At 40.6% G+C, this 14,784-nt stretch overlaps 1 protein-coding gene across 2 annotated transcripts in view; it reads left to right on the forward strand.

Annotated features, from left to right (window-relative positions):
* The window catches only part of LOC149067872 (phospholipid-transporting ATPase ABCA3-like), a 48,660-nt gene extending 47,773 nt beyond the window's left edge, over window positions 1-887 (forward strand). The window contains exons 21-22 of one of the 2 annotated variants that reach the window (XM_089252311.1): window positions 69-291; window positions 372-887. In XM_089252311.1, coding sequence (XP_089108437.1) covers window positions 69-291; window positions 372-548 — 400 coding nt within the window. In that variant the 3' untranslated portion in view covers window positions 549-887. The remainder of the gene's footprint in view (window positions 1-68; window positions 292-371) is intronic. The other variant, XM_089252312.1, reaches the window with a different exon arrangement.
* The last annotated feature ends 13,897 nt before the right edge of the window (window positions 888-14,784 follow it).

Consider the following 14,784-nt stretch of genomic DNA (forward strand, 5'->3'; position numbering starts at 1 on the left):
ACCTCATACAATTTTCTTAGTCTGTGCAATACCCATATTGTATTAAATGATTTTATCCAAAAACTTAGCATGGAGGAATGCGAGCACCTCTGTGAGAGACTGGCCATAATGGTGAATGGCAAATTCAAGTGTCTCGGATCCATCCAGCACCTCAAATCGAAATTCGGCCAGGGTTACATGGTGACGATCAAGCCAAAGAGAGAAGCAGAAGATAACCAGGAGGCTGTTACATCCATCATCGTCCATTTCCAGAACGTTTTCTATGGTTCAGTACTGAGAGATAGGAACCAAGTACGTATCAACTAATTTCACGATATGCAGTCGGAAAATAAAATAGTGTCTATTCTCTAGCTTTCTTTGCTTTCCCACAGGGAATCTTGCAGCTGCAGGTGATGGACTCGTCAATCCCTTGGAGCAGGTTGTTCAAGGAGATGGAGCAGATGAAGCAGGATTTTGGCATCGAGGACTACCTCATCAGTGGGACTACTCTGGAGCAGATCTTCTTGATGTTTGCCAAGTCTCAGAGGGTATCTGACCAACACGTCTAATATTGGAGAGATTCAGTGCTGATACTAACATTATTATCATTTTTTTCGTTGCATATTCATGTCCTGCATTTGTGATGATTCTTGTGTATATTTCATGCTTCATTTCAAAGGAACTGAATATTTCGGAATCAGGCTTAGTGATACACATCGGCCAAAGAAAACAAATTAATACTGATCTCCAGAAAACTTGATGTATGTACACTGTCAGTTACAACAATGCCTGAGAATATGCAACGAGGTGAGTTGCTCATATTTTAATGTACCTTTTTTTCTCACTGAACACCAACTCAGGTCATATTGCCATACAGCAATTTATGACCCATCGAGTTGGTTCAGAATTTTTCTCTCTAGTGAAAGTCATGTTATACTTCCGTTCTCATCTTGAGTATGAGGGAGACTTTCGCTTGGAAATATTAAGGTTGCCTCGATTGGTTGCCTAGGTTTGATAGGAAAAAGGATTAATCTTTGAAAAACCTTAGAATCGAACCTGTAGATCTGACAGTAGCCTTCAAGGCTGTAGGCTAGCATCTTACCACTCCGCCACTTCAGCCCCTATTTTATACAACTGTCAGTTTCTGTTAAGTGTCGTTTCTTTCAACAAAAATCAAAGTGCAATATATGCAAGAGCTTATTTTGGCCTAAGCCATCTTTGGAATCATCTTACTTCAAACACTTGATAGTCTACATCTGCACCTTTCTCGTTCCTCAGAATGTTGTCCAATACTTGTCTACCAATTTTTGTTGTAGCCAATTTGGACTATTGCAACAAGTATTGTTGTGTTACTGATCCCGAAACATTTTGATCCTTGTTTCATTATTTGAGAGCTTGATTTAATATAGGCATCAGTATTATTATTATTGTTGCTTGATGAGCACACACTAATGTGAGTTTTTGTTGTGCATAAGCACTTATGTCATGTTTCAGTCCAGTAAAAATGGACTATCCCTCGGAAATAGAAGATCTCGTAGATTTCTAGCAGAATTTTTATTTTAATGTACATTTATCAAATGGCGATGTTGCTCTAGGTGAGAGTCATCTATCAAACCATTGTGTGTTAGTATTTTTGGCAGGCAGCAGCATGTTTACCGATGGAAGCATTCTAATTGGTGTCAGATTCTTCTTTTTAAACGGAAGTTTCCCTGGCATGTCTGATGGAAATAGATGAATCATCTGATTTGATTCTATCTGGCAATAAATTGTCTTAATACGATATGCCTGGGTCCTGACGTTGGTTGGGCATATAGCCCAGGAACCTCTTCAAACTTGTAACTAACTCTCTTCCTCATTCCTAAGACTTTTTTGTCTAATATCTTTTCCCTCTCCTTTCCCAATTTTGATGCTCTTGTGAACGTGGGAGTGTTTGGGCATCCTTTCCCAAACATTTCCACGTTCATGAGGGTTGGGAGGAAGGAAGCAAATGGTGGGCCATTTCATCATAAGTGGAAACACAACAAGTTAGTTAAAAGGCTGATAAGTAGTTCACTTCTATGGATCGGACATCCTCTTTGCAAATGATCAGGTTTTCATTCCTGTTGTAAATGTCAGTTAAGATTCAAGTCCAGTACTCTTAGCAGCACTGAAATTAAGTTACCAGTGTGGGGATTTGCTGTGCATCTCCATTCAACAGGATGTCTCAATCTTCAGTGTGAGTTAGCCGCTGGTAGAAAGCCGAGCTAAAAATGTTTTCCTTTTTTAGAAGCCTTTCTCCTCTATATTTTCTTTGTATGGTCCCGATGCCATTGTGTTTACAGATCCAATATGGATTTATACTGCAGGTTTAATTTCTAGTCTTTAATTCACTTGATGATTTTGACGAATAGAGATCCTTGTTCAAGGGTATGTCAGGTGGCATTATGTATTATTGTTAATGTCATTTTCCACTGTTACTCTTTTTTATGAAAGGCTTGATGTTGCAGTTTCCAAAATAATGTCTGTAGTTTCCTATAGTTTATTCTAGTAGTTTCTGATTATAGATAGCCATTTACAGTCAACTTTCATGTTATAGCAAAATTAGTGTATACCTTTACATTGTCTCTTGTCGTCGTCGTGTTTGATACATATTCTATTTTTGCTTGTGTATTTATATGATGGTGCTATAGTTATTTTTCACGCTCCTACCTGCCACCATTGTGATTTTTAAAAAAAACTATTTTATATTTTTTGTTTTCTTTTGCCTGCCTTGCATTCTGATGTTTTGTGATTTTCAAAGAATTTTTACGCTCGTTGTTGTGATATATATAAAAAAATGAGAAATGAATATTTATGGAACCAAAATGTTATGAGAGTATTTTTTTTATTGCATCTACAAGGATATTTATTATACGCACTCACTTTCTGATTGTACAATTGAACCTCCATCTGTTATCTAATCAATCACAGTCGAAAATTGTTTTTATGAACTTGAATGTTTAGTTTGTAAATGAAAAAGATGTTCAAAGAAATAATATTTTTCAAGATCAAAGGACCTAGCTCGTAAAAATGTCTGTCTGTAAATTTTGAGGTTTGCAAAATCTAGCCACGGCTGTGATTTCAAGTTAAAACACATCCTCGTTAGGCATCGGTGAAAAAATGTGTGTAAAATTGCAATACACTTCAGTTACAATACTTCGTTGATATTTGTTGGTTATGACTAGGGCTGGTCAGATTAATCAATCAATTGTTAATCACAGTTAAGAATTTTAGCCAAGTTAATCAATCCAATTTTTATTGAATGATCAAGTTTATGAATGAACTTGATTTATTTCAGGAAACCGATTTAGATGTTTTGAATTATGTTGCTTCACATAATATTTCAGATATGTGACCATATTTAAAAATATTTGAATCAATATTTTGATCAAATGTTTCTACATGGGAAAATACGAGTAGATTTACAAAAAACTGGTAATAGTTTGTTTCAAATTGTGTTTGATGGAAGTAATACCAAACTTTATTGGGGTCCAGTTAAAAATTTGAATAGATTCCCAGCCCTAGTTATGACCAATTTTTCCTCTAGTTGGCGAGTGTGTGCAGTTGCACAAGTTGAAAATGTCTTCACTCATGCGAAATTACTTTTATATACTGTTGGTATGGTATTGGATGGTATATGGTATGTTGGATGTATTACCATTCACTGCACAGAAAAATTAAGTCTACAGGTAAGAAGGAACATTGCTTTTATGAGGCTCTGTTGTTGATACTCTTTTGATCATTACACATCATAGATACTCTTTGATAGATAGATAGAACCGCTCACAGCCCCGGACTGATGCAAAGCACCTTACTTCCGTTACCTCAAAAGAGACAGAGTTGTGTCGGAAAAAATACTCTTTGATAATGACACACCATTATGTTACTCTTTGATCATGACACACCATTATGTTACGCTTTGATCATGACACACCATTATGTTACTCTTTGATCATGACACACCATTATGTTACTCTTTGATCATCACACGTTTTATTGATGGTCTTTGATCATGACACACCATTATGTTACTCTTTGATCATGACTCACCATTATGTTACTCTTTGATCATGACACACCATTATGTTACTCTTTGATCATGACACACCATTATGTTACTCTTTGATCATGACACACCATTATGTTACTCTTTGATCATGACACACCATTATGTTACTCTTTGATCATCACATGCTTTATTGATGGTCTTTGATCATGGCACTCTTGTTGATACTCTTTTGCTAAGACACTCTGTTGATACTCTTTTGCTAAGACACTCTGTTGATACTCTTTTGCTAAGACACTCTGTTGATACTCTTTTGCTAAGACACTCTGTTGATACTCTTTTGCTAAGACACTCTGTTGATACTCTTTTGATCATGACACTCTTTCATTATGGTACTCTGTTAACACACGGTTGTTGATACTCTGTTGTTGTGACACACACACACTGTTGTTGATAGTCTACTCTTTCATCATGACACACTATTGACACTCAATAATCTTTGCATAATCATAATGTGACTTTGTGATCCTTTTTTTTCATCAATAACAATTTTTTTTTTTGTTTTTGAATCAAAATTTGATAATTGTTCTGCAGATTATGTGTGTGCATTGATAAAAGTTCATCTTATGTATAATATGTTGGGCATAGGCATCTCGACCCCAGAGCTTGGGACACGGTCCCCCAGTAAATTTTTTAGAGGGCTGACCCTGCCCCCAATAATTCATGAATATGCAACACAAAGTATGCTCAACATGCAGTCACCTTTGAATCCTGTATACATAGGATGTCTAACAACCCTAATCTCTCATCTCCCACTATTTTCTTCACGTCAGTGCCTCTGTGTTCAAGATAAAAAATGATAATAATAATAATAGTTTCGATGTAATCAGAGGTGCTGATATCAGGAATGCATTGGGGAGGGGTATTCAAAGAAAGTTGCTAGTAATTCTGTTTATACGAAACCCAATGCGGGAGGTGAGGGTTGTGCTGCATTGTATATTCACTAGTTATTGGGGGGGGGGCGGCTGAAATAGCCACGGTTCTAAGACCCCAGGTTACGATACTTATGGAGATAATTATTTTCAAGAAGACCAATCATATCAAATCTAGGTTTGGCAGCCTGCAAGACTATTATTGAAAAAAAAAGATCATTTGAAAATTGGGGTGTTTGGGATTTTCTTCAGTTCTTGAAAGCCTTCGTGTGCCGCACTTAATAACATGGCAGGGCAGCGGTTGGCCACCCCTGATCTGGAACACGTGGGGTTTGAGATAGTATTTTGGTATTCTCTGGTGTCATGATTCAAGATATTCATTAACAGATATGAAGGGTGTAAATTTCAAAGCTCAACATGTCTCACCTGAAAACCAAGCAAGATTGCTGGCACATAACATAAGCATTCAAAATTTGGTACAGATCAGTGGTTCCCAACCTTTTTTTCGCCATGCCCCAGGTAAGTTTATTGTAAAATTTTGATGCTCTTCCACCCCCCTCAAGAGTTACATGGAGGGGCGGGGGAGATTAAAACAGCATTTATTATGTTCCATTTTGTTTTCAATCGGTTTCTGAGGTTGACACTCAAAATTTCTTTGGAGAGATTTTGTCCTCCCTTCGAACATTAAATTACCCCCAAAAGTAGGTCCTACTTATATCCCTGTCCATGGCATATACAGCAGAACCTCTCGATAACGGACACCCATGGAGCGAAAAATTTTGTTCATTAATGAGGAGTGTCCAATAATGGGTAGCAAAATAAAATGATGCCCATCGACGTAATTTTAAAAGAAACGTCTGCTATTGGGAGATGTCCACTAAAAGAGAGTGCTTGTTGAGGGAGGTTCTACTGTAGTTTTTATTTGAAAAGGGATCGCCTATTCACATGGAGGAAGCAAAAAAAATTTATCAACCTTTTGAGACTATGGGCCAAAAAGAAATTTCCATGAAGCCCAAAGGCCAATATGTCATACTGTGGCATCTTAAAGGGCCATAACTGGGAGGGGGGCAGGCGGGTCTCCTGCCCCGTTCGCTAGACGCAAGATGGGTGCAAATTCCATTCTGAAACAACAACTTCAACATTACAAGGGGGGGGCGTCAAAATGTGTGCTTGCCCCGAATGACCAAGCATCTAGTTTCGGTCCTGGCATCTTATGTGGGCCCAAAGGAACCTGGGGGGGGGGTCAGAGTCAAATAGGGAGCTCTACATTGCGGAGAATTTTATTTATTCTGAGATTTTAAATTCTTTTCATTAAATATTGAATTTCTTTATTTCATTACATATAAATTCTTCCTTAATTCTGAGAAATTATTTTTCCCTTTGAATATGAATTTCCATAAATCCTAATTGCCTCCTGAGGGGCATGGGCCCCATTTTGGGAGAATCAGGAATTCAGACCATTTGTTTTCATATAAATCCAGTAGCTATTAAATGATGGGACTAATTATAGAGCTATAATTTTTTTAGTATCATGGATGTCTGGCGACTTATAGCACATCATGTGCTCTCTAAACAATCGTGCATTCCAGAGCAATGATATTTTCCAAGATGGATACGAATCAGTTTTGATATATTTGAATGTGTTATGTCTGTTCATAATGAAACCGTAGCTGTACTGATTGGTCAATGTCTGTTCCACTGACTCAAATCATATGAATTGTAATCTATATAACAATCAAAATTAAGCTAGCGATTCATTGGATTTGTTCGAATCGAGGTTCAACTGTAATTTATAACCTAAAACAGCATTCGTCCAAATCGCTGACTTTTCCGGTGCAGCATTTTATTTGTGTGTGTGCATTTGCCGAGCTTTCATATGGCTATTTCATTTTGTCATACATTTTCTTTTTACTGAGAATTATATTTGTATGTGTCTGAACTATAATAAATGTTGTTAATTGCAATCCATATACAAGGACTCTTTCAAAGGCCATCTCTCGTGGTTAAGATTAAGTTAATTTATAAGTGTTGGGGAAAAGTCACAAAATGAGAAAAAGGTCATGGAAGTCATGATTAGGTGACAGATTTGTTCAGTTCAATACTTTCAACTTCAGCCGCCAAATTCTTGCGGTAAAGTTTGTCCTTAAAATTTTAATAATTTCAGTAAGAAAATAAAAATTCAAATAAGCTTTGTTGGAAATAATGAGAAAAGTTGCGATGACCAAAATTACATGAAAATACGGTAATGTTAATGTCCTAGGGGAAATAAAGGTCATATCGTCACCCAACATATATGACTAAATGCTTTGATCTTTTTTATCGAAGGTAGATTTTAAGCAAATGAGTGGCTTTTTACTTAATGGGCGGCTTTCCTTGGCTCATCGTGGAGTCACTTCGGTTATAACTGGAGAAACCGCGAGAGACACCCAGACTGACGCAAAAATCAACGTAAGCACTTCAGGCCCCTCCCCTCCGGGAGGGGAAACCACGTATCTCAACTAAAACCAGAATTTATTGATGTGTCAAAGATTTACATGTAGTTCATCGTAATGAAAATTATGTAAATCGAAAAATCAAATAAATCAATTGAAAGTCAGAATGCAACGGGCACCAACAATAAATTACAGAAAGTTGTGTAAAATCATATCTCACACAGGCACAATCAAAAGTTTGATCGATCAAGGATTGCATGACAGAGGGGCGGAGCACCCCATCCCGCTCAGACAGTTCAAACGGTACTAGTGTCCTCTTGTCGAAGCAGTCGATTGGCGGTATATTAATGTGGTCAATCCTATCCATCCCGATGAAAAATTTACGGGAACCACGGAAAACCAACTTCAGATGACCACCACTGTGGTGACGGTAGAGTTCAAACCCGGGTCTCGCATTCGACCACCACAGCGGCAACTAAGTTTGGCTGTAGTTAGTCTTGAATGAAACGGTTTCTGCTCAGCTCTGCACACCCTTAGCCCACCGGCACCATTGGCACAGTGGCTCGAAACAACGAGCCAGTGATACCATTGCCACGACGATGTTGAGTGTAAGTGGCTGAGCAACTGACCTCCAAATACAGAGAGGACGAACGCCAAGGGTTCGTTCACTCAAACTGCCGGGGGTCACGATGCTCGGTACCTCTCTGGTCCACAGAGCTAAGCCAAACTAACAGGGGAGAAAAGAACAAACAACCACAAAAACCATCAAACGAGGACATTGGGGTCCCTTCCCAGAGCTACCTAACCGTGTCAATGCCCACGACCGAAGCCCTAAAAAAACTGCGATTCTTACCTAATTCTAGATTAGGCCAGTGCCGTCTTAAGGCATGGGCCCACCCGGGGGCCTCAGGAGAAAAGGGGCCTCGCAAAAATGGAATCTGGTTGAAATTTTCAAGAATTTGCCTGGTAGGGCCTCAGAAAAATCACTTGGCCCGGGGGCCATGATGCTCTTAAGACGGCCCTGCTTCTGAGATATAGATGGCAGCACTGAAAAACCATACACAACACTAGATACGCACTCAGACTGTTAGGTACACATACCAGTGCCGTCTTAACGCATGGGCCCACCTGGGCGGGCTCAAGGAAAGAGGGGCCTCACAAAAATAGAACTGATTGAAATTTTTAAAACTTTTCTAGGTAGGGCCTCAGAAAAATCACTTGGCCCGGGGGCCATTGTACTCTTAAGACAGCCCTGCTCTTCCTTCCTTATTTCATGGACTATGGAGTGAGGCGGTGAGAGGCAACACCATACTTATAGAAGGGAAGACGATCTTCTATAGGTGGTGTTGACTGAAATAGACGCATCAATAGTCTCTCTTAGCTTCAGCAAATACCACCCTCTCCCATGTGCGACGGTAGAGCATGACCCGTGACACCCACATAATGTAGCATTGCGTCTAGGTTGGGATCTTTTGCGGGGTCCCCGGGCAGATTTTCATAGGTTCTTCTTTAACTAATTTATATCCACGGCCGTCTTAAGAGCATCATGGAACCCAGGGCGAAGTGATTTTTCTGAGGCCCTTCCTGGAAAATTCTCGAAAAATTCAACTACTTCTCGTTTTTCTGAGGCCCTCCTCTTCTCTTGAGGCTCCCGGGTGGGCCCATGCGTTAAGACGGCACTGGGTAGAGCTATGAAGTCTTTCAGAAATGCCAATCAATGCAAAAAAAAAGTTCTTGGCCATAAAAACACCTCGCCATGCTCCAGGCCAGTGATTCCCAACGTGGGTGGTAGGGCTGATGGGACAAAAAAGGTTGGGAAACTATGCTCTAGGCCAGCGGTTCTCAACCTCTCTTGACTCGCGGAGCCCTTTTTAGTAAATATTCTATGGTGGAGCCCCATAACCCAATTTTTTAATTATTCATCGAAGTTACTGATTTACTTTTACTATTTAAAAATATTTATTTTTGTGAATTTTACTGTTTTTTTTATTTTCCTCGAGCGGCTGCGGAGCCCCTGGATAGTGCACAAGGACCCCTAAGGCAAGGGCGTAGCCAGGGGGGGGGACTTGGGGGTCTGGTCCCCCCCGAAATGTGAGAAAATGACCGAAAAAAGGGAAAAAGATGGCCAAATCCATTGTTCTGTCACTTTGGTCCCCCCCCCCCCGAACGAAATTTCTGGCTACGCCCCTGCCCTAAGGGCTCCGCGGAGCACCGGTTGAGAGCTGCTGCTCTAGGCAAAGACCGCAAAAGCAGTAAAGCTGACCAGACGGTGAAGTTGAAAATCGTAGGGAGACGTATCATTATTTGTTCCCATTTTTTTTCTTTCCCGTTTTGCTTTCTTGCAGCGGTTCTGTTTCAGTTGTGAAAAATTATTGTGGTGGTAGAGGTGGTTGTGATTTTTCTGCCAGTATAGTGGCGCCATCTGTTGCCAAACTTCGGAAAAGTGGCGTTACCTAAGGTTAGCACCAGGCGTCCTCCTTTCTCAGTTTTGAATCTGGTAATCCTATCGAAGACCACATAATCCGTATTTTCACTTATTTGTTCGATCATCCACATTGTCAGGACTTTATGGTGGAAAGAAATAATTATATTTTTCCTACCATGGGGCCGTTCAAGTATTACGTCATCATCGATAGGGGGGGGAAGGGAGTTTCCGATTTGCTGACTTTAGATGACAAGGGGGAATGGGGGGTTTGGATAATGCTTACGTCATCAACCACCCTTTATGAAAATATGAGTTAGGATTCAAAGGGGCAGAGCTGATGACGAAATTTTGCTGACGGGGGGGGGGAAGGAGGAGGGGATCAGCGTTTCGCTGACAAGTGGGGGAGAGGGGGGTCAAAAATGGCTAAAAATTTGCTCACGTAATACTTGAACGTCCCCAAAAAATAATTGATTAGTACGAATTTTGTTACCGAAATTTTCATTTCATAAAGAAATTTTATCATATTTTACAAGCTTTTATGATAATTTAGTAAGTAAATTATCATAAAAGTTTTTTTCCCCCTTTTGATCAATAATTTTTAGGTTCATATTGATTACGAAGTCGATGATGTTGCTATTCTAAACAAACACGACCGCTTTCTCTTTTTTTCATCATCGTTAGAGTTGAAAGATATTTCGAGATTAGATGGCAGCACCAATGGTAAATAAATCAAGCCTTCGAATGTCTGTCGTCTGCTTCTCTCAACGTCTCCTTATGCTACATAAGAATAACTGAGCTTTTAGGTTGAATTTCCAGTTCAGTTTGTGAGCTCAGTTTGTAAGGAACCGAACAAATCTACTTTTTGCCTGTCGTCTGCTCATTTAGAGGTTCTTCGTTTTGGCCGTCTCCGTATGCCCACATAATATAGCTGAACTTTTAGTTCGAATTTCCAGCTCAGTTTATGAGCATTGTTCGTAAGGAACTGAGCGGAATGAAGAATATAGTTTTTTATGATACTCCATCTTCACCACATGTGTCACTTTTAATTCTGAGGTTAGATGGCAGCACATACACTATCAATTGACGTGATGAAATTCACTTCTTACCGGTCGTCTGCTTGTTGGAAAGATCTTTGTTTTAGACGTCTCCTTGTTTCCTGGAAAAATAACTGAACTGTTAGTTCAAACTTTCAGTTCAGTTCATAAGCTTTGTGTATAAGGAACTGAGTGGAATGAAGAATATACTTTTTTAGCCTGAACTTCATCATCACCACATAAGTCACTTCTATTTTTGACATAAGATGGCAGCACCAAAATATTAAAAAACAAAGACATAAAGCAGCGGTTCTCAACCGGTGATCCGCGTGGACTTCCCAGTAGCTCCAGAGCCACCCGAAGAAAATAAAATAAGTAAATTTTATAAATAAAAGAGAATATCTCCGCTATGCAAATTTTATACTAAAAATGGCTCCGCGAGTCGATAAAGGTTGAGAACCGTAGTCAAAGTATTCCAGAGTATTAAATTAATATTGGATTCCCGTAAAATTATTAGTGCCATTTTGATTTTGCGGCAAATGCTGCAAAGTAAAAAAAAACTGCTACGTGCGGGGGCAAAAAGTTTCGTGTCACCTGGTATATAAGGGACTAAATTGTCATTATTTCCTGGATACAATATCTGTAGGAGGCATTGGCGTACGCAAAGGGGGGAGGGGTTGGGGTTCTAATCCCCCCTCAAGCCGAGATTATAGTGTTATTCCCCCTCCCCCTTTGAGAAGAAAAAATAAAATTGAAAACTCCAAATTCTGCGGACGCCTATGATAGGAGGTAGTGGGGAAGAATGGGTGCATTTTTAAGCACCCACATCCTGCAGCAGGACCCAGGCAACACCACCATAGGTGCTCAGGGACAGTTTTGGACATTTTTCAAGTGTGAACGAAAGATATTTTGGTGATGAAAAAATCATCCCTCCCATCAGTTGGCGCCATCGAGCTTATATTACAGGAGGGCAGCCACAGTCGCCTCGACGGCAGCGACATCAAATTCAATTTGATTGTCAATTGATTTGACAATTTCCTCATTGAAATGTACAGTTCGGTCTCTATAACATTTCGTTTTGAAGATTAGGAAAAAGGATTAAATAATTTCTTTCATTAATGCTGGAATTATTTTTTTCATTGACTCTGAAATCTCATAAATTCTGGAATTATCTCTTTCATTAATTTTTGAATTATCACTTTTTTCATCAGTTTGAAATTATCTTTCATTAATTTTTGGATCCTGGAAGGGCCCCCTAGGCTGGAATCTTTGGTGAAGGCCTTAGGTCAGATTTTTCACCGGTCCCTCGATAAAGAATTTATAATATGAAAGAACAAAAATTAGAAGAATCGCACTAGGCAAGAGCCTTCCGCCCCCCCCCCCCCAGAGGCCGTGCGACCTGTGTAGCATCATGGGGCACCTGTCTAGGAGGGGGCGTGCCAAATCCGAGTGGAAAGGTAAAAAAAAAACTGTTGACCAGAAAAACGTCGTTGGGGGCACAAAGATGGATCCCGCACTGGTAGAGATTTTTTTTTCTAGCCTCCCTTGTCTACGGGTACATTAAGGCCACCTTAAGAGCATCATAAAGTCCGGGGCTACAACAGGCTTGGTCAGCCGGGCAGTGCCGTCTTAACTCATGGGCCCACCCGGGGGCCTCACGAGGAGAGAGGCCTCAGAAAGATTAGTAGTTAAATTTTTCGAGAATTTCTAAGGTGGGGCCTCACTGGGTGGAAAAATCACTTGGCCCGAGGGCCCATGATGCTCTTAAGACGGCCCTGAGTAGGTGGACCACTCTAATCATTACTAATTGTTTATTTATTTTGTCAAATTAATAAAAATTTCCTCTCAATGGATCGTGTTTGATACGGGTCCCCTTGCGTACTAGGCAAGTGCGCTAATCAATACACCAGAGACACAATTTTCAATTCCTTATAGTGCGCATTAGTAGCGAGATGCACTGAGGTGTATTGGTTAGCGCACTTGCCCGGTATGCAAAGGGATCCAGGTTCGATTCCCGGAGAAGCAAGTCACTTTCCTTTCCAAATATTAGTTTCGGCATAACATCCAGAAAATTCAATTTTTCGGTATATTTGTCTCTCTAACGCAGCTGTTCTCAACTGCTTGGGGCTTCGTGTGCACCTCCCAAGAGCTCCGCGGCAGCTCGAAGGAAATAAAATAAATCAGTAAATTTGTTGAGGAAAAAGGGCTCTGCCAGTAGACCTAGATGACCTAAATAAGGGTATTGTATCTGCAGTATAGTGGCGCCATCTGTGAAAATCACAGAGTTAATTCTTCACGGTGACCTACCCTCAGCGGGCCTCCGATGCTCTTAAGACGGCCCTGGATTAGGCCTCATACAGAGGCCTTCCTTCGAGACTAGACGCAAACGCGTCTTACCAGATTGGAATCTCCAACACGAATGAGTTTCAACACGTACAAAATGTGTTTTTAAGCATGCCATTGCTCAATAACGAGCGAGAAAGCAATTCATTTGCTGAAACACATTGTTTGATCATTTTTGTCGCACCACGGTCATTTTTCTGCACACGAGGGCTAATTAGATCGGGACCTACAATTTATTGCCGATTCCGAACGGCAGGCTTTTTTTTTTATACTCATCGAGAGGATGGGGGACTCCCTGCGGTAGCAATTTTTTGCTGCGGTCAAGTCGCCGTTTTTTGTTCTACCCCGGTGTCAGGAAAGTTTTCTGACAAGAACGAACTGGGTATCGAACCCGCGACACCTCTAAACATCCTTTAGTACTTTAGGCGAGCATCTTATCGACCGGGCTACCGCGCCCGAAACACATTGTTGTTAACTATGGTAAGACCGAATCGGCCAGCACAGTGGTGCGCGAAACGGGAGTCACGTCAATGAACTGGGGGTGGGGTGGGGGGGGGGGCACGAGACGTTCTCCAAAATAAAAAGCTTCCAAATAAGGAATTCATTTTTGTTTAAAAAGTGTGTCAAAAAGCTAACGAATGCCTTTATTCAGCTGAGCTAATTACCATGTATCGTTACAATGTAATTTTTTTTCAAATTCTACTTGTACAACAACCAATGTATCGGCTTCGTCATGCCAGAATGACGAATGTGCAACGTCCTTGCAAAAAAAAGAAGAGAAAACGTGAGAAATGACATTTGAATGATTACTATCAGGGACGGGCTTAACCATTTTGCGGCCCGATGCGAAAACGGCTGCTTTGCGGCCTTCCGAAATTATTTTTCAAGATCCTTGAAGGGACTGAAATAAGACTTAGCCCCCAGATTCCGATGCCTATGCCAGAGACTAGCATGGACATCGGACCCATTCTGCTGCAAATAGCACTTGCTTAGGGCGCGAATTTATGAGATGCAGGTCGTGGGTTCGGGAGGGAGGTTGTCAAAATCCTAGATCTCGAGGGTCCCCTGTCTTGGACAGAATCTTAAGATATTGCTTTGATAAGAAGTCAAAATGTAACTCAATGCAATCAACGTATTTTTCTCATTGTAAACAAAGTATATTTAATTCGTTTTGCGGCCCCTAAAATTTAGCGGCCCGGTGCGACATCTCTCTGTAAGTTGGTGTCATTTGGTGGCAGATAAAGAGAATAGATGGTAATTCTTAGGCCTCTAGAGATTTCCACTGCGATGGCTTGCAGGTTCGTGCGCAGCGTCAAAACGCGAGATGACACATGATGTGGAACCAGCAGAGCAACACCGCGACAAGCTCTACTCCCATCACATCGTAATCAACACGAAACGGGGAGTGTCGCCTAATGTTCCATGTCTCCGAGGGCTTCGTAAAAATTTCCTGGAGTGCCACTCAAACGGGATGATATACGGGCCATAGTCCGTTTCCGGCTAACCTTCATAGATTCAAAATCAATCCCCAGTGATAAATATGCATTTTCGTGCCATAGGCACGACTCTTCACTACGCAACTCTATGCCCCAAGATAACGGCCTTCCACTTCAGA

The sequence above is a fragment of the Pholcus phalangioides genome, unplaced genomic scaffold (assembly GCF_987345545.1).
Source record: "Pholcus phalangioides strain wild (caught in Gottingen) unplaced genomic scaffold, Ppha-v1.0 ptg000028l_1, whole genome shotgun sequence".
Classification (NCBI taxonomy): Eukaryota; Metazoa; Arthropoda; class Arachnida; order Araneae; family Pholcidae; genus Pholcus; species Pholcus phalangioides.